Source organism: Balaenoptera acutorostrata, chromosome 8, assembly GCF_949987535.1.
Source record: "Balaenoptera acutorostrata chromosome 8, mBalAcu1.1, whole genome shotgun sequence".
NCBI classification, from domain to species: Eukaryota; Metazoa; Chordata; class Mammalia; order Artiodactyla; family Balaenopteridae; genus Balaenoptera; species Balaenoptera acutorostrata.
The window spans coordinates 56,573,231-56,597,944 of record NC_080071.1 but is presented as its reverse complement, the minus strand read 5'-3'; the positions used below and the strand labels follow the sequence as shown (position 1 = coordinate 56,597,944).

The following is a 24,714-nucleotide window of genomic DNA, read 5'->3' as shown; positions in this document are numbered from 1 at the left end:
TAAATGATGAATTATTAGGGAAAATATCCAAAATTCACTCTAAAGATCATCTCTTCATGTAAATCATCCAGTTGGTCTACTTTCTTTATTAAACATCCTTCAAACCATACATCTTTATACACTCTAGGTAAAGGTAGCCAACAATATAGTATTCACTGACATGATTTAATCTCAGGTCTTGCAGTTTCAAGACTCTTGTCTCTATTGTTAATAAATACAGTTTGTTCTAATAAGACAAGCTTGTCATTAGAGTCTGTCTGAACAGAGTCATGTGTAAGAATGTAACTTCATCTTTTCTCAGAGATAATTACATTCTCAGAGACTTGTCAAGTTCCAATATGAATGTTAGCTTAACCTTCTCTGAAATATGATTATATAGATTCAGAATTACGAGTCCTTGTCTCTAGCACTTATTTCCTCTTGAATCTCACTCCCACCTTCATTGATGAGCAGCAGACAGACTTGATTTGATTATCTTATAGAAATGAAAGCTATTTACCTATAGACAAGATCCTCTGATGTTTTATCAGTCATATCAAGTTCCATTTTCACTTCTGCTCCTTGTAGTAGTCAGAAAGTTCTTGACTTTGCTGATCTCTGCTCCAAGTTCTTACTAAATGCAGAAATGATATGTTTATCATTCAAATCAGGACACTTGAAAGGGGACACCAAAAATAATTTAAATTACATAATTTTTTAAATATGTGCTTATTGACCAACAAAGAAGTTTATCACATTAATAAACCCATTAAATCATTCTATTCAAAGGCTATTTTTCAACACTGAAATTCTAATATTACAAAAGCCATAAACCTAGACTGTCCCCAGGAAATCAGAATGTAGGTAACCCTATTAATACATTAAAAAAATGAAGGTAATATTAAACTAGGATCAAAAAGTATAGTCTGAAAGACATTAAGCCATAAGGAATAGGTGTGAACTCTTCTATTACTTTAACCCTTGAAGCTTTATGGCTTCTGGCTTAACCACTGATACAGCTATATAAATAAACTGAATTATGTTTAGGTATAATAAGCCTGTTTCCCTGTGTTATAAACATGAAACCATACAATCATATAACCTAAGGACTACAGGGTCTACAACTGTGGAATAGCCTTACAATGTTAGTCTTAAAATATTGGTAACTTAACCTGTGTAACTAAATTTGCTATATAATTTCTAGGTAGTTCTAAAGAAAAGCTTCAGTTTAGTCACTGAAGATTGTTTAAAGCCCATGATAACATTCCTTATAAAAACTGCATTAACTTTGTTGATGTTGATGATAATCTGCTATAAAATCATGCTTAGAATATCACGTTTTTGCTTACTATATTTTTCTAAGAATAACACCTCATATTTATATAGCACCTTAAAATTTACGAGCACTTCACATATACTAATCTCATTTTATCCACTCAATATTTTTGTGACATAATCAGGCAACTTTTTATAAGAGAAGTGAGGCTTAGAAAGGTTAAGAAAATTGCCAAAGATGACATTACTATTAAGTGATAGAACCTCGAACTTCTGATTACTAATAAATTGTCACCTGTAAGGAGGCAAGTGGGAAGTGGTTGGGTGGGGACCTGAGAGGAGAAGACCCTTAGAGAACACAATATTTTTCAGAAATAATTTTTGTCTTATTCAAGAGTTATAGACCATCTATCGTTGAATCACTAAAATTAAATCTTAAGACACAAATAAAATGTCTATTCTAATCCCTTAAGCATCTCTGAGTCAGGATCAAAAAATATTTCAATTCTAAAATAAACAAATTGTAATAAACATGAAACTGTTTAATCATGCTTTTATCAAGTAACCTAAGTATGAACAGTTTCCCAACCAAAATAGGAGTAATAGAATTACCCTAGAATTTAATTTTTTAGATTGTTAGTCAAGATTTTTCTTTAAAAGTGTTGTGCAGGTCAGCACTCTGGGAAATGTAAGGAACACAAGGTGAGGAAAAAAGCCTTTTAAGTATCCCAGAAAAACTTTAATCCCTCTGATAGCAAAAGATACCTATAGGCGGTGCCATCTACTCTATATTTTGGGAACATGGCACATTTCCACATGTTTTTGAGAACATAAAGTCCACCAACAAAAACAAATGAACCTTTGGTTGCTTTTCTTCTTCTTTTCCACTCTTCTTGCTAGTAACGGCAATATAGGCATTTATCAGTCTTTGTACAGACCCTCCATGTAGTGTTTGCTATTTGGGGTAAGAGTTATTCTAGTTTAGTTATCTTTTTTTACATCCTAATGACAAGTACCAAACTCATGATACATTTTATACTGATAAAATGTGTGATTCCAAGATAAATGGATCACTATCATAATTGCCTACTGAAGTCTCCTTAGCTCAAAAATTCTAACAGTGCCCACAGTTAAATATAGCTTAATGTCACAGAAATGAATTTTCTCACAACACTTACTTTGGTAACTATCTTTTAATTTATTTTACAATACTTCATAAATGTTTCTTTTCTGGTTAGGAGACTATTTTGTACCTTCACAAAGTATCCTTAAGTGATATAGTAAACTCTTTGTGTAACTGCACAATTTAAAACATTTTAAGCCCTAGAAGCATCTAGGTCTGATATGCCATTAAAAAATTACCCATTGTTTTTATGACTTACTCCTGATAGTTAACTATTCTAGCATTGGCAAATTGTTTCACTGTTAGTAGACATGCTCAGTCTTAAGTCAAAAGAATGGCATATATGCCCAAATCCTGGAAAGTACAATAGGTAATCAACCATGCCTCTTTAGAGAAATGGGGCTTATCTTAGAAGCTTTAGTTCATTTCCCTTAACTATATATAAATTGCTAGTATTTAGAAGAACTACTAGAACACTTGTACCATTTCTGTTGTCACATTCAAGCTGGGCAATTGATTTAGCCTACATGCTACTTCCAGTGTTTTATTCAGCTTTATGAGATAAACTTGGGCTCCTTGATACATTCTTCTTTAATCACAATATTTAAACTCAAATCATCTAAAGCAGGCAGAGCAAATGATGATACTTTTTTAGACAAAAGGATTTGTCTAAACACTGATGCTCTGAAGTAGGCATTTAGTCATTAGAGATGCCTTAGCTAAAATTTTCCTATCCTCAAGTGCATTGAGAAAAGCAGTATCTCCAGCAATCCTTATGTTCAGCAGTGAATCAAATAAAAATCATTTATTGGAACTCATTCTATTCATGGAAGTTTTACTTAACAGTAGGATGTCACTCTATTAACACAAAAGTTTATTAATAATTACCTGATTTTCTCTGGTTAGTCACTTTCTCAACCATAGGATCTGCCTTCTAATTTTGTATATCACTAAGTACCTAAATTTTTTTTTTTTTTGACAAATCTTTACCAAAGTTCAGGGCTGGCACAAAGAAGGAAGTATAACCTAATAATTTAGAAATACCATTAGATGTGGCTTCTAAGATCCTTTGTAGTGAGTCTTTTTTATAGCCCTAAGATGCCTCCCTGTCTAGCAGTAGGTTATAAGGTAACCTACTCTTTCTAGTGGGAATTTCCTAAAGTACACCTTCTCTCCTCAGAATGCAGGCCCAGTTAATATTATTTTTAAAATCTTCCCCTTAGGTAATAATAAAATAAGAGCCATTTAAAGTGCATTAAAACCATTATTTTCTTTAAATCTCTTAATAGGAACCAAGGTTACATTCTGTGAGAAGAAGCTTTTCTCAACCTTCATCTGTAGGTTTGAAACCTCAATATTCTTGAAGCCCACACTTTCATCCTAGAAAAGATTTCGGAGCAGAGGATTCAATTCTTATTCCACCTTCCTCTACTGATTCTGTTAAGTAGAATCTTGGATAACTATTTTATCCAATAATAGAAAACAACTAGCCCCATGTGTGGTCTGGTAACAAATATGAGGGTTTTGGATGTACTTAAAGTTAAATGTTTTTGCTTTTTTAAGGGAAGTAAAGAAATCTTAGTAGCCAGAACATTGGAGGTACAGGATAAAATCATGGTTTCCCTTATTAATTCACATACACTTAAGTAACACAGACTTATAATCTGTAACAAATAGAACAAAGGTTATATCTATAAAACAAGTATCTTGATAAAGTTTGAAAAATTTGGTCATCATCTGGCTATCTTATCAACATGATAATGTCATATACAACCACTTAAAAACATCTTTGGTGATTGGATTTTACAGTTTTATTCCAGATGTTTTATAGTTTTTAGACACAGCATGGCATATACAGAATATACATAGCAACAAACCATTTGTTGTAATAAGGTAAATTCAAAAAAACACTATCTCGGGCTTCCCTGGTGGCGCAGTGGTTGAGAATCTGCCTGCTAATGCAGGGGACACGGGTTCGAGCCCTGGTCTGGGAAGATCCCACATGCCGCGGAGCAACTGGGCCCGTGAGCCACAACTGCTGAGCCTGCGCGTCTGGAGCCTGTGCCCCGCAACGGGAGGGGCCGCAATAGTGAGAGGCCTGCGCACCGCGATGAAGAGTGGTCCCTGCACCACGATGAGGAGTGGCCCCCGCTTGCCGCAACTAGAGAAAGCCCTCGCACGAAACGAAGACCCAAACACAGCTAAAATAAATAAATAAATAAATAAATAAATAATGTAGCTATAAAAAAAAAAAAAAAAAAAAAAAAAACACTATCTCGATAATTAGGGAGATAATATGTATAGAAGATTCTAGCTTCCACATTATTTTGTTTTCACTATATCTAGGTTTTCGTATATTTTACTTATATTAAATGTTTTTGATAAAACATTTCAAATTCTAGGTTTACATTAGAAATTTTGCCAGATATTAATATATATATAAACAATTTGTATATATAATATCTGGAAATCTGTCATATTATGACCATTTATTTTTTACTAATTACTATGACCAAAGTTGATACTATTCTTAAATATACTTAAAGATATCTCCATATTTATTTCTGGCCCCCTTGTTATTCATACTAGAAGTATAAAGGTTCTTATAGCATCTTAGCAAGTATAAGCATTCACTGCATATATCATGTCCAATTCAATACATATTTCTTCCTTTAACACAGTGACACTGTCTATATTCCTTTTCATCTTTCATTCAGGTCTTAGTTTGTGAGGTCTTTAGACTTTTAAAACATTAACTTTGACTAAATAAAACTTAACCACAACATTATTTTTCATCTTTTAAATACAAAGCTTGATTGTCTGCTCTTACAGAATTGGAAAAGTTTATAATTAAAAAAAGTGCCACATTAAGTAGAACTTTTTAAATTAAAAAATGGTCATGCCAACTTTTCTTTAAATGCTACCTGTTTAATATATATCCCAACTTTCTTCTGTAAAACATTATATTCCTTTTATAGAAGGTTGGGCTAATAATAAAGAATAAAAATTGTTATATAAATAAGCAATATTTAAATTGACTACATGGAAATTTATTATAGCATTTATTTAAATTTGATTGCACAATGCTAGGAGTCTTATTTTTTTCACTATTTTAATTTCATGTCCACTCAAACAACTAGAGTTGGTTTGCACTTCTGTTAGGAAAGAATAAGAATTATTTATTTTTTTAAATTATATTTTAAAACTTTCTTACAATATTAGATAACCCAATTATAACTTGAGTTAATTTTTTTTAACCCCGTCTCATAAAGAATAATGAACTATCCATTGATGTATATATTTTTGGAGTATATCACCAAAATGTTTCTGGGCTAAAATATTTATGTTGAGGAATAAAATGTAATAGCACAGTTATAGAATAAATAATATAAAGAATATTCTGGCACATCCAAAGGCCAGTCCACCTATTGAGAGTATTTTATTTTGCTACATTAATTTTGAAAGTAGCATGCTGTATGTTATGGTCCAGTGTTCTATAATTAGAGCCCTAGTCAAAAAGATCATGAAACAATATAATACTCCACTTGTCTGGTGTTTTCAGTATACATTTTTTTTTAATTAATTTATTTATTTTTGGCTGTGTTGGGTGTTCGTTTCTGCACGAGGGCTTTCTCTAGTTGCGGCAAGTGGGGGCCACTCTTCATCGCGGTGCGCAGGCCTCTCACTATTGTGGACTCTCTTGTTGCGGAGCACAGGCTCCAGACACGCAGGCTCAGTAGTTGTGGCTCACGGGCCTAGTTGCTCCGCGGCATGTGGGATCTTCCCAGACCAGGGCTCGAACCCGTGTCCCCTGCATTGGCAGGCAGATTCTCAACCACTGCGCCACCAGGGAAGCCCCTTCAGTATACATTTTAATCCCATATTTATAATTCAGGCTTATTCAGTATATAACAAGGCATTTTTGTTCTAAAACTTTTATAGATTTCTAGAGTCCAAGAATAATTGCATTTTGCTTCAAAAAAAAGAGTTATATTGGTATTTTTCTTAGCTAATATGTTGTAGGCAGTTGTGCTCTTTACCAAAATATAAAATACAGAAAAATAAAATACAGAAAAAAATGGAGGTAGTATGAAAGTTAATGTACCCAAAAAAACCTGTTCTGCTTACATTGTGATGTTTTCCTCTTATTTTATAGCTAATATAACATATCCATGATAGTAAAAACAGCTTTAATAACTATAAGAGATCAATGTTTTAGCTTTTAATTATCAAGGTCCTTTTTATTATGTCCTGATATAAAAATGAACAAAGATAAGGAGACTAAACCCTCATGCTTAGCCTCATATAGTTCTGAAACAACCAATGATAGTACATAAAGGAAATAATTAATATAAAAAGTATTACCTAAGAAAGCATATCTTTTTTTTTTCCTTTGGTATTTTAGAGAAAACATCTAAAGGATAATAATTTTAAAGTATACACTAACAACTTGAGATTATTTTTAATACTTTCAATGTGTTTCTTGCTAATCATATTTAGGATTTTTGTTTTTAACATGTCTAACTTTGGTACCAAAGCAAGGAAAGCTACACAATATCCACTTATAACATATTTTTAGCAACACATAGAACAAACTTCCTAAAATCCTTATTAGTATCTGATCTATTATGCAAACTATTTTTTAAAAGATACTAATAGATGTAAATTTTTCCTACCCTATACATACCCAAATACTGACTAGTAAAGTCAACCTTCGGGTTATTTTATTCAGGCAATATCCAATTGTTTGTGAGAATGGCTCTCAATAAAATAACACATTTAATATCCTAATGTCTGTGCCAAAGGAAAAATGAAAATAAACTCAGCAACAATCCTATGTTTACCAAATACATTTTTATGCCTGTGCCCTAGCTGTGTGTCTATCTTTAAAGAATGACTTGTTTAAAAACTCAAGCTCAGACTTACCTACTTTCACATATTGAATATTTAAAACATCTACCTCTACAAACTTAACAATGATGGGTTTTGATAACTTAGTTGAACTTGGCTAGCCCCCTTCACACTACATTAGATGTTAAGCAGTAAGTTTTCATTATTTTTCCTTTGTTTTTCTGTCTGAGATTAGGTTGATTTCCTAATTTTTACACTTAGCTACACAGTTATATATTTATATTGGTTTTTGTGCCCCACAAATCATAGCTTCACTTCTAGATGGTCTCCATGGACTACGGAAAAAGGAAGAAGTGCTATATACTCTCCTTAGGCTAGAAAACCAATTTTATGACATTATTTACATCCAAAAATGTTTTATTTAAAATTTGTTAGGAATTAACTACCTTCTAGAAGCTGATTTTTATGTGGACAACATTTTAATAAGAAAAAGAAAAAACTTTATTCTTTGAGGACTGATTATTAACTAATAGATTTTTTTTAACTGGGTCAATGTCATAATGAATGTTAAAAATATTTCCTTTATACTCAGCAAAAAATACTCCTTCTAAATCTTAAAATGGTGTGAAAATCCAACCATCAGCTTTCATGCACTTAACTATATATATTTTCAATAATTCATTTTATTTTAGTACTTAATGATCTTCTTCTATAATACCAAAATGGGCTTCTTACACATTGTAACTTGATTTATTTAATTACATTCCAGTAATGAGCTGTAAAATAAAACTGAACTCAGGACTAAAAAGTTTTGCTTTTTAAAAATGTAGAGAGTTTTCATAAAATAATTTTTATAGAAATTTAAATATAAAAAGTTAATGCAATAATTTCAGTTTACCAGGATTGAAGGTTCTTTGCTTTAGGAATGCCTATATAAATTCCTTCAGTAAGTGATTTAAAGGTAATCTTAAGAATGCTATATGTAGGATATTTGTTATAATACATCAGTCTGATTCTATAAGCAAATCATAATCTACCATGCAAAAAACACTGGAAAAGTACCCATCATGCCTTGTTAACTATGGGATTATATAGCTTGAATTTAAACAGCATTCTGAAGAAATTATTTACAACATAAAATAAAGGTGTAGATATTCTTAGCTTCCAAGTTAGCAAGGACTTTAATACCTTTTGATATATTTTTAAAAATACAATTTAGATGATAGCTAAGAGACCTATGTACACATAGGTTTCATCCTGAACTTCTTCAAGGTGTAGCCCATGTCCAACTTTAGCTACATTTCATTTAAAATGTAAAATATGACAGAGTATTCTTTATGCAATTCATAATAAGGTCTCTAATCTGTGGAAGTTAAAACATGTCTTGACCATCATATATGACATATATCAGATATAATTTACCAGGAATTATCCAGTATGTGGCATTTTAGCTAACAGGGTTGTATTTGCTTTGGTTATAACTAGAGTCAAGGGCATTTAATCTGGTTTCTACCAGCTTGTTAGGAAAGATGTCATAAGAATATAGTAAGAAATGTTCAGTAAATTCATAGAACTTAAACTGTTAATAAATAGATGAGTCTTCTAATAAGTTCATTTGTATTAAAACTGTATGTATGGAGGAGAGAAGATGGCGGAAGAGTAAGACGCGGAGATCACCTTCCTTCCCACAGATACAGTAGAAATACATCTACACGTGGAACTGCTCCTACAGAACACCCACTGAATGCTGGCAGAAAACGTCCGACCTCCAAAAAGGCAAGAAACTCCCCCCGTACTTGGGTAGAGCAAAAGAAAAAAGAAATAACAGAGACAAAAGAATAGGGACGGCACCTGCACCAGTGGGAGGGAGCTGTGAAGGAGGAAAGGTTTCCACGCACTAGGAAGTCCCTTCGCGGACAGAGACTGCGGGTGGCAGAGGGGGGAAGCTTCGGAGCCACGGAGGAGAGCGCAGCCACAGAGGTGCGGAGGGCAAAGCGGAGAGGTTCCCGCACAGAGGCTCAGCGCCGACCAGCACTCACCAGCCCGAGAGGCTTGTCTGCTCCCCCGCCGGGGCGGGCGGGGCTGGGAGCTGAGGCTCGGGCTTCGGTTGGATTGCAGGGAGAGGACTGGGGCTGGCAGCGTGAACACAGCCTGAAGGGGTTAGCGCACCACAGCTAGCCGGGAGGGAGTCTGGGAAAAAGTCTGCAGCTGCCTAAGAGGCAAGAGACTTTTTCTTGCCTCTTTGTTTCGCGGCGGGCAAGGAGAGGGGATTCAGAGCGCCGCCTAAACGAACTCCAGAGAAGGGCGCGAGCCGCGGCTATCAGCGCGGATCCCACAGCAACAGGGGCGCAGAGGGAAAAACGGAGAGACTCCCGCACAGAGGCTCGGCGCCGAGCAGCGCTCACCAGCCCGAGAGGCTTGTCTGCTCACCCGCCGGGGCGGGCGGGGCTGGGAGCTGAGGCTCGGCTTCCGTCGGATCACAGGGAGAAGACTGGGGCTGGCGGCGTGAACACAGCCTGAAGGGGTTGGCACACCACAGCTGGCTGGGAGGGAGACCGGGAAAAGGTCTGCAGCTGCTGAAGAGGCAAGAGACTTTTTCTTGCCTCTTTGTTTCGCTGCGCACAAGGAGAGGGGATTCAGAGCGCCGCCTAAACGAACTCCAGAGAAGGGCGCGAGCTGCGGCGATCAGCGCGGACCCCAGAGACGGGCGTGAGACGCTGGGGCTGCTGCTGCCGCCTCCAAAAAGCCTGTGTGTGAGCACAGGTCACTCTCCACACCGCCCCTCCCGGTAGCCTGTGCAGCCCGCCACTGCCAGGGTCCTGGGATCCGGGGACAACATCCCCGGGAGAACGCACTGCGCGCCTCGAGCTGGTGCAACGTCACGCCGGCCTCGGCCGCCGCAGGCTCGCCCCGCCTCCTCCGTACCGCTCCCTCCCCGCAGCCTGGGTGAGCCAGAGCCCCCGAAGCAGCTGCTCCTTTAACCCCGTCCTGTCTGGGCGGGGAACAGACGCCCTCAGGCGACCTACACGCAGAGGAGGGTCCAAATCCAAAGCTGAACCCAGGGAGCTGTGCGAACAGGGAAGAGAAGGGGAAATCTCTCCCAGCAGCCTCAGAAGCAGCGGATTAAAGCTCCACAAACAACTTGATGTGCCTGCATCTGCTGAATACCTGAATAGACAACGAATCATCCCAAATTCAGGAGGGGGACTCTGGGAGCAGGAGATATTAATTTTTCCCCTTTTCCTTTTTTTTGTGAGTGTATATGTATATGCTTCTGGGTGAGATTTTGTCTGTATAGCTTTGCTTTACAATAGCTTTATTTTACTTCACTATATTATAGCCTCTTTCTTTCTTTCTTTCTATTTTTTCTCCCTTTTACTCTGAGCCGTGTGGACGAAAGGCTCTTGGTGCTCCAGCCAGGCATCAGGGCCGTGCCTCTGAGGTGGGAGAGCCAACTTCAGAACACTGGTCCACAAGAGACCTCCCAGCTCCACGTAATACCAAATGGCAAAAATCTCCCAGAGATCTCCATCTCAACACCAAGACCCAGCTTCACTCAACGACCAGCAAGCTACAGTGCTGGACACCCTATGCCAAACAACTAGCTAGACAGGAACACAACCCCATCCATTAGCAGAGAGGCTGCCTAAAATCATAATAAGGCCACAGACACCCCAAAATACACCACCAGACGTGGACGTGCCCACCAGAAAGACAAGATCCAGCCTCATCCACCAGAACTCAGGCAATAGTTCCCTCCACCAGGAAGCCTGCACAACCCACTGAACCAACCTTAGCCACTGGGGACAGATACCAAAAACAACGGGAACTACGAACCTGCAGCCTGTGAAAAGGAGACCCCAAACACAGTAAGATAAGCAAAATGAGACGACAGAAAAACACACAGCAGATGAAGGAGCAGGGTCAAAACACACCGGACTTAACAAACGAAGAGGAAATAGGTAGTCTACCTGAAAAAGAATTCAGAATAATGATAGTAAGGATGATCCAAAATCTTGGAAATAGAATAGACAAAATGCAAGAAACATTTAACAAGGACGTAGAAGAACTAAAGAGGAACCAAGCAATGATGAAAAACACAATAAATGAAATTAAAAATACTCTAGATGGGATCAATAGTAGAATAACTGAGGCAGAAGAAAGGATAAGTGACCTGGAAGATAAAATGGTGGAAATAACTACTACAGAGCAGGATGAAGAAAAAAGAATGAAAAGAACTGAGGACAGTCTCAGGGACCTCTGGGACAACATTAAATGCACCAACATTCGAATTATAGGGGTCCCAGAAGAAGAAGAGAAAAAGAAAGGGACTGAGAAAATATTTGAAGAGATTATAGTTGAAAACTTCCCTAATATGGGAAAGGAAATAGTTAATCAAGTCCTGGAAGCACAGAGAGTCCCATACAGGATAAACCCAAGGAGAAACACGCCAAGACACAGATTAATCAAACTGTCAAAAATTAAATATAAGGAAAACATATTAAAGGCAGCAAGGGAAAAACAACAAATCACACACAAGGGAATCCCCATAAGGTTAACATCTGATCTATCAGCAGAAACTCTGCAAGCCAGAAGGGAGTGGCAGGATATACTTAAAGTGATGAAGGAGAAAAGCCTACAACCAAGATTACTCTACCCAGCAAGGATCTCATTCAGATTCGATGGAGAAATTAAAACCTTTACAGACAAGCAAAAGCTGAGAGAGTTCAGCACCACCAAACCAGCTTTACAACAAATGCTAAAGGAACTTCTCTAGGCAAGAAACACAAGAGAAGGAAAACACCTACAATAACAAACCCAAAACATTTAAGAAAATGGGAATAGGAACATACATATCGATAATTACCTTGAATGTAAATGGATTAAATGCTCCCACCAAAAGACACAGGCTGGCTGAATGGATACAAAAACAAGACCCATATATATGCTGTCTACAAGAGACCCACTTCAGACCTAGAGACACATACAGACTGAAAGTGAGGGGATGGAAAAAGATATTCCATGCAAATGGAAATCAAAAGAAAGCTGGAGTAGCAATTCTCATATCAGACAAAATAGACTTTAAAATAAAGACTATTACAAGAGACAAAGAAGGACACTATATAATGATCAAGGGATCGATCCAAGAGGAAGGTATAACAATTGTAAATATTTATGCACCCAACATAGGAGCACCTCAATACATAAGGCAAATACTAACAGCCATAAAAGGGGAAATCGACAGCAACACAATCATAGTAGGGGACTTTAACACCCCACTTTCACCAATGGACAGATCATCCAAAATGAAAATAAATAAGGAAACACAAGCTTTAAATGATACATTAAACAATATGGACTTAATTGATATTTATAGGACATTCCACCCAAAAACAACAGAATACACATTTTTCTCAAGTGCTCATGGAACATTCTCCAGGATAGATCATATCTTGGGTCACAAATCAAGCCTTGGTAAATTTTAAAAAATTGAAATCGTATCAAGTATCTTTTCCGACCACAACGCTATGAGACTAGATATCAATTACAGGAAAAGATCTGTAAAAAATACAAACACATGGAGGCTACACAATACATTACTTAATAACGAAGTGATTACTGAAGAAATCAAAGGGGAAATCAAAAAATACCTAGAAACAAATGACAATGGAGATACGACGACCCAAAACCTATGGGACGCAGCAAAAGCAGTGCTAAGAGGGAAGTTTATAGCAATACAAGCCTACCTCAAGAAACAGGAAACATCTCGAATAAACAACCTAACCTTGCACCTAAAGCAATTAGAGAAAGAAGAACAAAAAAACCCCAAAGCCAGCAGAAGGAAAGAAATTATAAAGATCAGGTCAGAAATAAATGAAAAAGAAATGAAGGAAACAATAGCAAAAATCAATGAAACTAAAAGCTGGTTCTTTGAGAAGATAAACAAAATTGATAAACCATTAGCCAGACTCATCAAGAGAAAATGGGAGAAGACTCAGATCAATAGAATTAGAAATGAAAAAGGAGAAGTAACCATTGACACTGCAGAAATACAAAAGATCATGAGAGATTACTACAAGCAACTCTATGCCAATAAAATGGACAACCTGGAAGAAATGGACAGATTCTTAGAAATGCACAAACTGCCGAGACTGAACCAGGAAGAAATAGAAAATATGAACAGACCAATCACAAGCACTGAAATTGAAACTGTGATTAAAAACCTTCCAACAAACAAAAGCCCAGGACCAGATGGCTTCACAGGCGAATTCTATCAAACATTTAGAGAAGAGCTAACACCTATCCTTCTCAAACTCTTCCAAAATATTGCAGAGGGAGGAACACTCCCAAACTCATTCTACGAGGCCACCATCACCCTGATACCAAAACCAGACAAAGATGTCACAAAGAAAGAAAACTACAGGCCAATATCACTGATGAACATAGATGCAAAAATCCTCAACAAAATACTAGCAAACAGAATCCAACAGCACATTAAAAGGATCATACACCATGATCAAGTGGGGTTTATCCCAGGAATGCAAGGATTCTTCAATATACGCAAATCAATCAATGTGATACACCATATTAACAGAATGAAGGAGAAAAACCATATGATCATCTCAATAGATGCAGAGAAAGCTTTCGACAAAATTCAACACCCATTTATGATAAAAGCCCTGCAGAAAGTAGGCATAGAGGGAACTTTCCTCAACATAATAAAGGCCATATATGACAAACCCACAGCCAACATTGTCCTCAATGGTGAAAAACTGAAACCATTTCCACTAAGATCAGGAACAAGACAAGGTTGCCCACTCTCACCACTATTATTCAACATAGTTTTGGAAGTGTTAGCCACAGCAATCAGAGAAGACAAAGAAATAAAAGGAATCCAAATCGGAAAAGAAGAAGTAAAGCTGTCACTATTTGCAGATGACATGATACTATACATAGAGAATCCTAAAGATGCTACCAGAAAACTCCTAGAGCTAATCAATGAATTTGGTAAAGTAGCGGGATACAAAATTAATGCACAGAAATCTCTTGCATTTCTATACACTAATGACGAAAAATCTGAAAGTGAAATTAAGAAAACACTCCCATTTACCATTGCAACAAAAAGAATAAAATATCTAGGAATAAACCTACCTAAGGAGACAAAAGACCTGTATGCAGAAAATTATAAGACACTGATGAAAGAAATTAAAGATGATACAAATAGATGGAGAGATATACCATGTTCCTGGATTGGAAGAATCAACATTGTGAAAATGACTCTACTACCCAAAGCAATCTACAGATTCAATGCAATCCCTATCAAACTACCACTGGCATTTTTCACAGAACTAGAACAAAAAATTTCACAATTTGTATGGAAACAAAAAAGACCCCGAATAGCCAAAGCAATCTTGAGAACGAAAAATGGAGCTGGGGGAATCAGGCTCCCTGACTTCAGACTATATTACAAAGCTTCAGTAATCAAGACAGTTTGTACTGGCACAAAAACAGAAATATAGATCAATGGAACAGGATAGAAAGCCCAGAGATAAACCCACACACATATGGTCAACTTATCTTTGATAAAGGAGGCAAGCATATACAGTGGAGAAAAGACAGCCTCTTCAATAAGTGGTGCTGGGAAAATTGGACAGGAACATGTAAAAGTATGAAATTAGAACACTCCCTGACACCATGCACAAAAATAAACTCAAAATGGATTAAAGACCTAAGTGTAAGGGCAGACACTATCAAACTCTTAGAGGAAAACATAGGCAGAACACTCTATGACATACATCACAGCAAGATTCTTTTTGACCCAGCTCCCAGAGAAATGGAAATAAGAACACAAATAAACAAATGGGACCTAATGAAACTTAAAAGCTTTTGCACAGCAAAGGAAACCATAAACAAGACCAAAAGACAACCCTCAGAATGGGAGAAAATATTTGCAAATGAAGCAACTGACAAAGGATTAATCTCCAAGATTTACAAGCAGCTTATGCAGCTCAATAACAAAAAAACGAACAACCCAATCCAAAAATGGGCAGAAGATCTAAATAGACATTTCTCCAAAGAAGATATACAGATGGCCTACAGACACATGAAAGAATGCTCAACATCATTAATCATTAGAGAAATGCAAATCAAAACTACAATGAGATATCATCTCACACCGGTCAGAATGGCCATCATCAAAAAATCTAGAAACAATAAATGCTGGAGAGGGTGTGGAGGAAAGGGAACACTCTTGCACTGTTGGTGGGAATGTAAATTGATACAGCCACTATGGAGAACAGTATGGAGGTTCCTTAAAAAACTACAAATAGAACTACCATACGACCCAGCAATCCCACTACTGGGCATATACCCTGAGAAAACCATAGGTCAAAAAGAGTCATGTACCAAAATGTTCATTGCAGCTCTATTTACAATAGCCAGGACATGGAAGCAACCTAAATGTCCATCGACAGATGAATGGATAAAGAAGATGTGGCACATATATACAATGGAATATTACTCAGCCATAAAAAGAAATGAAATGGAGGTATTTGTAATGAGGTGGATGGAGTTAGAGTCTGTCATACAGAGTGAAGTAAGTCAGAAAGAGAAAAACAAATACAGTATGCTAACACATATATACGGAATCTAAGGGAAAAAAAAAAAAAAAAGGCCATGAAGAACCTAGTGGCAAGACGGGAATAAAGACACAGACCTACTAGAGAATGGACTTGAGGATATGGGGAGGGGATGGGGTGAGATGTGACAGGGTAAGAGAGTGTCATGGACATATATACACTACCAAATGTAAAATAGGTAACTAGTGGGAAGCAGCCGCATAGCACAGGGAGATCAGCTGGGTGCTTTGTGACCACCTAGAGGGGTGGGATGGGGAGGGTGGGAGGGAGGGAGATGCAAGAGGGAGGAGAAATGGGAACATATTGTATATGTATAACTGATTCACTTTGTTATAAAGCAGAAGCTAACACACCATTGTAAGGCAATTATACTTCAATAAAGATGTTTAAAAAAAAAAAACTATGTATGAAATGAAAAAATTTCAGTGTTTTGTGACCTCTAATAAAATTCTCTGGCTTTGTTACTTTAATAGTTAATTCAAAGAAAACTTTTGAATATTGATATGTTTTCATGTTTAGAGATAAATGTATAAAGTATTGATTAGTAAAATGTTATTTTTAAATACTTAGATTTATGAATTTATGACAACATACTTTCACTTAGGGAACTGCTGGATTCAAAAATTTGGAACACTCTTCTGAAAATAAGAAACAAAATAATCTTAAGGAAAAAGAAAAATAGAGACTATAGAGTTATTAAAATTTTTAACAATTTACACTAGAACACATAAGCAGGCTTCAAATACAAAGGAAACTATTGAAAGCAAAAAAGAAATATATTTCATGATAAGGTAAGCCTTTTTTCTAAGTTTCCTTTTTGGCACTCATATGTTTCATAATCTAGCTATCAAGAACCAATTCCTTGTCTTGAAACACTGAATGTATTTTAATTAAGTGTTCTTATTTAGACTTTTCATCTTCAGATCTTTGGATCTGATTTTACTGCTTCCTCTTTCCCACAATACAGTTCCCTCAGTATACACTCAGGGATTGTCGTGGTGTTGATGTTAAGGATGGTGCTGAGGCTCTGGCACTAAAACAAGTTTGAGTCTAGGCTCTCCTGTGTTACAAGCTGTATAACCTTAGCCAAGTTACTTAATGTCTCTGTGTCTCAATTTCTTATCAGTTAAACAGAGTTAGAATAATACTTCATAGGGTTAATGGAAAAAGTAAATGAGAGAACACAAATAAGGAACACAGAACTCGTGGTCCTCTCCCTTCACCTTCATTTATCTTCAATTAGAAGATTTCTTCAATTAGAAAATTTGGCAAAATTATGGCCATGGGGTCCTCCCCTTTTAATAATCTAGAGAGAACTCACTGAACAAGTATATTTGCTGACATTTCTATTCAAAAAGCAAGTTATTATTTTCACAGAAGCAGGCATGGAAAAGATAAGGTTTTAGAGTCACAAAACCTTACCTGCTATAAATTTTTCATTTTTTTCTACCCTTAGCAGTGATGATACACTTGAGTAGTGAGAATTAAAGACTGAAATGCTAATATCTAGTGTAAGTTATTAATTTTTACTTCCTCATTGCCTGGTTTCTCTGAACTCACAAATGGCAGTCTCATTTCTTTCCAAACTTGAACATTTCTTGTCATTTTCAGTTTTAACTCTTTATATTTTGAGGCTGTTGTTAGATTATACAAGTTTAATTGTTATAACTTATTGGTACATTATTTCTTTTATATTAAGTCTCACTTCATCTTTAGTAATGGTTTTCCCCTCAAAATAGATTGTCTACTATTATTATGATACCAGCTTTCTTTTGGTTAACATATGCCTAGTGTTTCTTCATGTCTTATTTTCTCTTATGTTTAAGTATATAACTTTTAACTACATATAGCTAACTTTTTAAACTTAAGTTTGAATATGCTGTCTTTTGACAGAAAGTCCATCCTATGATATTTTGTTTTATTATAATTACTGATATATTTATATGCATTTATGCCATCTTATTATGGGTTTTCTTTTCCCATATTTTTCATTTTTCTTTGCCCTTTTTTTCATCTTCCTGTCTTCTGTTGGATTGAGTTTTTTAACATTTCATCTGGCTAAGAAGAAATACATTCTAGTTGTATTACTTTAGTGATTAACTAAATTGTGTAATATTTACACAATTAATATTTATTATTATTTAATATTTATTATTTAATTTAATATTTACAGGCTTTTAACCAGTAGACATTTCTAGATTAGTTCAAAGGAAGTCAGATTACTGAAACTATCATATTTAATGTGTTCCAGAGTAAAGGTTATTACCCTTTTAAAAATATTTTAATCAGGAAAAAATGTGTAATGAGTCATATTTTTATTGAATGTATTGAATTAAGAGAACAGAACAATGATTCCAATCTGTAACAGTCAACCATAAACTAGTTTTTGAAGGTTCATCTTCCTGTCCAATCCCACAAACCAGTGACTGTCAACCAATGAGGGGGTATATGTACAAGGTATGCCCTTAGGAGTGGTAGCATAGGGAGGTTAGTACCATTTTACCCCTACCATACACTAAGAAAATTAGCAACACCCATTTCCACAGTTATTCCTAGAGCTGTTCCTCCAGCTTACCCAGTGAGTCTTCCAGGCCCTCTGCAGATGTTTCATCCAAAATTCCTTAATGAATTGAAGGCAGAGCTCATCTCTCCTTGGAGTTATTTTCTTCTTGCAGATCATACATTTGGTTTCCTGAAACATCCTGACATCTCATACCATCCTGTTCTTAAGTGAGGAGCTGTGGACTTGAAAATCTATGGTGAGTAAACCGTGTCATAAACCAAATGGGAGTGAAATACAGTTCATAGCCCAGGATGGAACTTCTACACTATAGTCTCACCTTACTTTGATGAAGATCCAAGTAAGGCTGAAGCTCCCAATAGCTATTCATGAGAAGAGGCACAGTAGAGAGTGTATTATTTGTAGTTGTCAAGGCCATAGGAAGATCCTCTTGGTGTGTACCTCTTCCCAATCCCCTTTACTCATCATGGAAATTTAAGTAGAAACTGATTAATGTGATATAATCTTAGGCAAGGTATTTTACATATGGTCAACTATTCCATTAGATGGTTCCCCTTAATTCAGAGGATCTATACTGGGTAACCCAAGACTACCTAAAAAATAAGTCAGTTTCACCTCTAAGGTTACACTAATGCAGGCCAACACTGGTTAGTCCCTTCCTCTCAGCTCAAAGTAGTTCTTGATGATAGAAGAAAGCAGCTGAGGCTGGGCTTCTCCTACCCTCTATCTCAAAAAAGAATAAGACCCTCTTCTTGAAAGGTTAAAATCCCCACTAATTAACCTTAATTAACTTGGTTGTTACTGTTCTGGCCCTTCCAGCAATGTTAACCTCCAAATTTAGTGTGTTCCTATTGATAGAAGTTAACCAGTCCTATCCAAAGCTCCTACAAGAAGGGGCAGGGCCAGCTGTGTTGTGCTGAAATGACATATGTCATACTGTGTTAGTTTTGCAAGGGGCTCCAAGGCTTTGTTCTAGAACTGAAGCCCCTAACTTGTACTCTTGGGTACCTCGACCTGTGCCCTAGCTCCCCCCAGGCTCTCTGAACTAGGTAACTTTCTCAGCAACAATAGACACATGACTGCCAGTAGGTCCACACCTTTTCAGATCCACTGATATTACTCATTCTGGCAAAAGATGAGGGCAAGGACCCATCAAGGTTTACAGCATCCCAGACCTTACCAGCAAGAACAATTGTTCTCCATCTGGTAGAACTATGGATGGGGGGGCTGCCTCTAGGAGGCAATTATAGATTGTCAGACATCAGCTTTATAGACCAAGTCTTAGTCAAGAGGCATGGCTGCTTCCCCACTGTAACTCAAGGTTACACTAATGCAGGCCAACACTGCAACTACACACTCACTTAGGGGTGAAGCAGTCAGAGAGCCAGGAAACCATCCCAACCATAATGCCCAAGGAGTAATCTGTTGAATGGTTGGTACTGCCACCTGCTACCCAAGCTACTTCATGATTATAAGTCTTACCAGTTGGAGGCCCACAACCTGACCAACTTTACTTCAGTTTCGGAACTTCCCAGATCTAAAGCGTTATGTGCCAATCATAGATACAACTATAGGGAAAAAGAAAAAAGGCCTGTGCCTCAGAGCCCATGTCCCAGCCTATGCCTTCTTGAGCTCATCAACCTAAAATTCAATTTATCAGGCTCTTCTCAGCCATTATAGAGTCACACAGGTGCTTAAGAAAAATGAGGCCTACTTCCAGAATAAGTGTGAGATTTCAATGAAATGAGACTGTAACTATTTCTTGTTCCTGCCTATTCTTGACCTCCATATAGCCATAGGTCTTCTGACTTCTGAGGTGCCTAATCTACGAGTTCACTTGTGGAATAGCCCTCTAATATACAATCGTGCCACACATATACATTGCCCACAACTTCTTGCATGACTTCATAGTAGACTGTAGTCTACTGGGTTGACAACTTATTATTACTTTAACGTGACATTCATGAACACCTGAACAGTGCTCTATCACTCATGCAACACTGCCTCCAAGAATACTGGAAAATGAATATTTGACAGCCTTAGGGTAGTACTTGGGAGAAACTTCCTTTCTGGTCAAGGAACCCACAAGATGCCAGATAAGGTGTTAGCAATTCTGGAATAGGGGACTTCTTAGATGTCTACAAGTTTATCATCATCTTCTCCCACAAGTGGTTAGGATGTCCTCTCTTGGAAGTGCATCCCTGCCAGTTTTAAGTTTCGCCTATCCTGCACTTGCCATTCTTAAACTGCTGGATTAAATAACACATCACCTCGGTACCCAAAGGGTATTTGCTTTACCTGTTTTGCCTCCTACAGAGAATCCAACTGGTTCATCTTCCATATCACCACAGAATAAGTCATATCCAACTTACCACACTTCTTCACTCAAAATATCCTGTCTTCTGTAAAAATTATGCCTTCTCCTCTTTGGTTTCCCTGTTTTCCTGTGTCCTCCAGCACCACAAATACTCTGGTAGAAGTTAAGTGCCTACACAAATGACAGACTGCACAAAAGGAACTCTATTAACACCCAGCAAGCCAATGTCCAGTGTACTGACCAGCATTAGGCCATAGGAAAGATCATTCAAGTGGAAGACACTGTCCCTCCGTTCATTATAGGAACTGTAAGACTTACAATGGCACTTCGAAGGCATAAGTTACCAATGCTGGTTTTCCAAGTCTGTTTTCCTTCATCCATGTAAACACATCCCATCTCTTTCATTACTCTGCTATCCAGTCCTAAGAGATATTACACTCCATCCTAGGTCCCAGTAACCTACCCTAGTAATCCCAGCAGGTAACTGGAATATGTCATATGGAAAGCCCAGGATTCCATTATGAAGAATAAGGAGGATCTAAAGGAACACTGGTAGAAATGGTCCTTCCACCTTTAGAATGCCTTCAAGCATTCTTTTCTAAGCAGCGTTTCCAAGCACCCAGAAATCTCTCGCCACACCAACTAATAAACAGAAATTGGAGCTGAACAGTAGCACCCAGAATAAATCTGGGGGAACTACCAGCACAGTTTACTTCATGGTGAGCCCTCTCTGCTTGCTACCATGCTTACAATGGATATCTCAAGGCAAGTTCTCATTTTAAACTTTGCCCTAGCTGTCCAATCACCTATGAGATATAATGCTGGCTTACTATGTTGTAGTCATTGTATAAGTTGATACCTTAACATCTTCTCTGTGATGTTCTCTTAGGAGCCTTGGAGAGATCCCTAAATCCAGTTTGAGATTCCTGGAGCATTGATCATTTCCTCCCTTCACCATCACCTTCAACAAATGCAACAGAACAGATCTGGATAAGGTACTTAGAAACTTTTAAACTTTAATAACTTAAGTTAAAGGAGCAAAGAAAATAATTAGTAAAAACTACTTGAAAGTAAATGTATTAACATTTATATTAGCTATTCCACAATTGCTATATTGTATTATAGATCCTGATTGACCAAAAGAAATCATATAAGGTAAATTATGTATGTGGATAACAAAATTAAGACCAAGAAATATAAAGAAAATATTGCCCTTCTGAACTATCTACAGATTTTTAAAATCATACCTGTAAACCTAATGTTATTAAAGTTTAAAAAATTTTTAACATACCAAGTACCTCAAGGGAGCTTTATAATTCATCATAGTCCAAACAAACGTGATACCTTTACTTATTAGCTTACTAAACATTTAATAGAGTAAATGTCCTTTTTCAGTAGTCTGAAAAAAACTAAGGATTCTGATCTTTCTATTGCTTACTGTAAAACAGCAGTGGTTGCAGTTATCCTTATTTTAAGAAAAGCAATAAAATTTTTTCTTTAAATTTAAATTATGCAAAATTAGGAAGCAGAAAACCTATTCTAAATATTCTGAAACCTCAATGTTAAGTAATTAAATGTGTGAAACTAGAGCCATCTACTGGTTAAAGTGTAATGTTACAAAGCACAACTACTGGATTATTAACTAGCAAAGCAGGGAGTCATGGTTGTTAAGAATTGAGAATATAAACATAGGCAAAAATCATCTAGTCTAGGACACTGGTTTTTAAAGGTTTAATGAAACAACCTCTTTTTAACAGGAGACACAACATATATAACAAAGTAAAAGCTGAGGAAGGGGGCCTCCAACCCCCACACGCACTAATTTGCCCAGCAGAGGCCAGGCCAGTGACAAACAAGCCATGAGAGGTAGTCTGGGCAAATAACTGTGGTTTGGACAGAGGCACAATGAGAAGAAGTAGTATCAGCAAAGTTGTCTCTTACCCACCTTTCCCCTGGAGACATCTTAGAGACACTGGGGTGCAAAGGACAGTGGTTAATGGACACAGAGAACTGAAGAGTAGGGAGTAGGCTTCTGAAAGGCTACAGACCTCTTTTCACAGGGACATTACTTATGTGCTCGTTTGATGCAACACTTTAGAAAGCATTAGTATAACTTTCCTGAAAATGCAAAATAAGAAAATAAGATGTTTGCTTTTTTACCACAAGCTAATAAGAACTGAGTTTCTAGGTCTTATGGGCTTTTACCAGCCAGGCCCTGGACTGGTCCAGTCTTGGAAACAAGACCCCAGTTTCAGGTCCCAGCCTCCTCCCTTCAAAAGGGCATGGATGTCCATAGAATCGAGGCAAGAAATGGAGCTCTCCAAGGCCCCTCTCTGTGGCAGAGACCCCCAACCTAGACAGCAGCTTGTCAGCTAGGCTTGGGGTGACAGGTTGGAGCAAAGTTCCAAAGACTCGCAAACATTCCAAGGCCACATGAAGCACAGTACCCAGCCAGGGAGCATCCACTGGGCTCTCCCAGTTCAACTTCCATGGTGCATGCCTTTGGACAAAGCCATTAGTTTGCCGGACACAGCTGGATACTGCCTCCAGAGCCTTATAGATCTGAAAGTTATCATAGTGGTCTGCCACCTGCTTGGGCAAAGTGGCCACTGCGCTCACCAGAGCATAGTCCTCTGCCTGAGCACGACCTGTTGGCCCCACCAACCCTGGCTCACTGGGAAAGCAGGTAGTGCAAAAAGCCGGATAGGTCCCAGAAGGATTTATTCTGTTGGCAGTGCATCGGTTCAAGAGACCTCCCAAAGCAAATGCCAGCTCGGAATCCAACAACTTAACCACCTTTTCACCATAGTAATCACAGTCCCAGTTGGGGACACCCTGACGAAGGAGAAAGTAGCGGAAGCCATCCACAGTATAGCGGTCAAGGCATGTCCTGGGATCCACCACGTTGCCCAAGCTCTTAGACATCTTTTGACCACAGACTGTCCAGTGGGAGTGAACATAGATGCGGTGTGGTGGGCTCATGCCGGCCCCTAAGAGGAGGGCAGGCCAATAGATAGCATGGAATTTGAGAATGTCCTTGCCTATGATATGAGAGGTCGTAGGCCACCAAGATTTGAACTCAGGGTTTGGGTAGCCAATTACAGTAAGGTAGTTGACCAAGGCATCCAGCCATACGTAGATGGTCTGCGAATCGTCCCCGGGCACCGGAATGCCCCAGTGCAAGTGGCTACTCCTTCGAGAGACGGATAGGTCCGGCAGCTCCTCTTCCAGCCACTGAAGGACTGCGTGATGGAATGGCTCCGGGGTGATGGCCTGAGGGTCGCCCCGCAGCCACCGCTGGAGCGGCTCCCGGAACTGGGAAAGCCTGAAAATGTAGTTTTCTTCCTTGGTCCAGGAGACGGGATGCCCGCTCTCCAGAGATACAGGACACAAATCCCCCGACGGGCCGGGCTGCCTGGTGACCTTGGCTTCAGGCAGGAAGCACTCGTCGGAGGCGCAATACCAACCTTCATAGAGCCCCTTGTAGAGAAGACCCCGAGCCTTCAGCACCCCCCAGAAGTGCTGCACAGCTATCCGATGCCGGGCCTCAGTGGTGCGGATGAAGTCGGTGGAGGAGATGTCAGCCTCCCGGAAAAGCTGCTGGAACTGGGCAGAGACTCTGTCGCACAGCTCGGACGGAGCCAGGCCCGCAGCGGCTGCTGCCTGCTGAATCTTGAGGCCGTGCTCATCGGTACCAGTGGAGAATCGCGTGGCGGCGGCGCTGGGAACTCGGAGGCGATGGTGTCGGCACAAGGCGTCAGCCAGTAGCGCCGAGTACAGGTGCCCGATATGCGGCGCCGCGTTCACGTAGAAGATGGGTGTGGTGAAGTAGGCGCGCGCGTCGCGGGTATCGTCCCGGACACCGAGAGGGTCCGAACTGTAGTGGCGTAAGCTAAAGTCCTCCAGGAGCGAGAGCCTACTCGCCCCCGTGCGTCCTAGCAGCCGAAAGGCAGAAATCCGCAGCATGATGCCTGCGGAGATGAAGGGCGGAGGGGGCGTTCTGGAAGCA

General features: G+C 38.5%; 1 protein-coding gene and 1 long non-coding RNA gene across 2 annotated transcripts; both read right to left on the bottom strand.

The window, feature by feature from the left end:
* Positions 1-380: 380 nt before the first annotated feature.
* LOC130708724 (uncharacterized) lies at positions 381-21,621 on the bottom strand. Its single transcript, XR_009009077.1, has 3 exons — positions 21,565-21,621; positions 18,443-20,892; positions 381-613 (listed from the first exon to the last, which is right to left on the bottom strand). It is a non-coding gene; the product is annotated as an uncharacterized LOC130708724 (long non-coding RNA).
* A 169-nt stretch (positions 21,622-21,790) lies between these two features.
* Positions 21,791-24,714, bottom strand: MARS2 (methionyl-tRNA synthetase 2, mitochondrial). The gene has a single exon (XM_007190471.3). The coding sequence runs from the start codon at positions 24,669-24,671 to the stop codon at positions 22,890-22,892; it is 1,782 nt and encodes a 593-aa protein (XP_007190533.2). The 5' UTR covers positions 24,672-24,714; the 3' UTR covers positions 21,791-22,889.

Excerpts from the sequence above, each read along its gene's own strand:
- MARS2 (XM_007190471.3), bottom strand. The coding sequence starts at position 24,671 with ATGCTGCGGATTTCTGCCTTTCGGCTGCTAGGACGCACGGGGGCGAGT.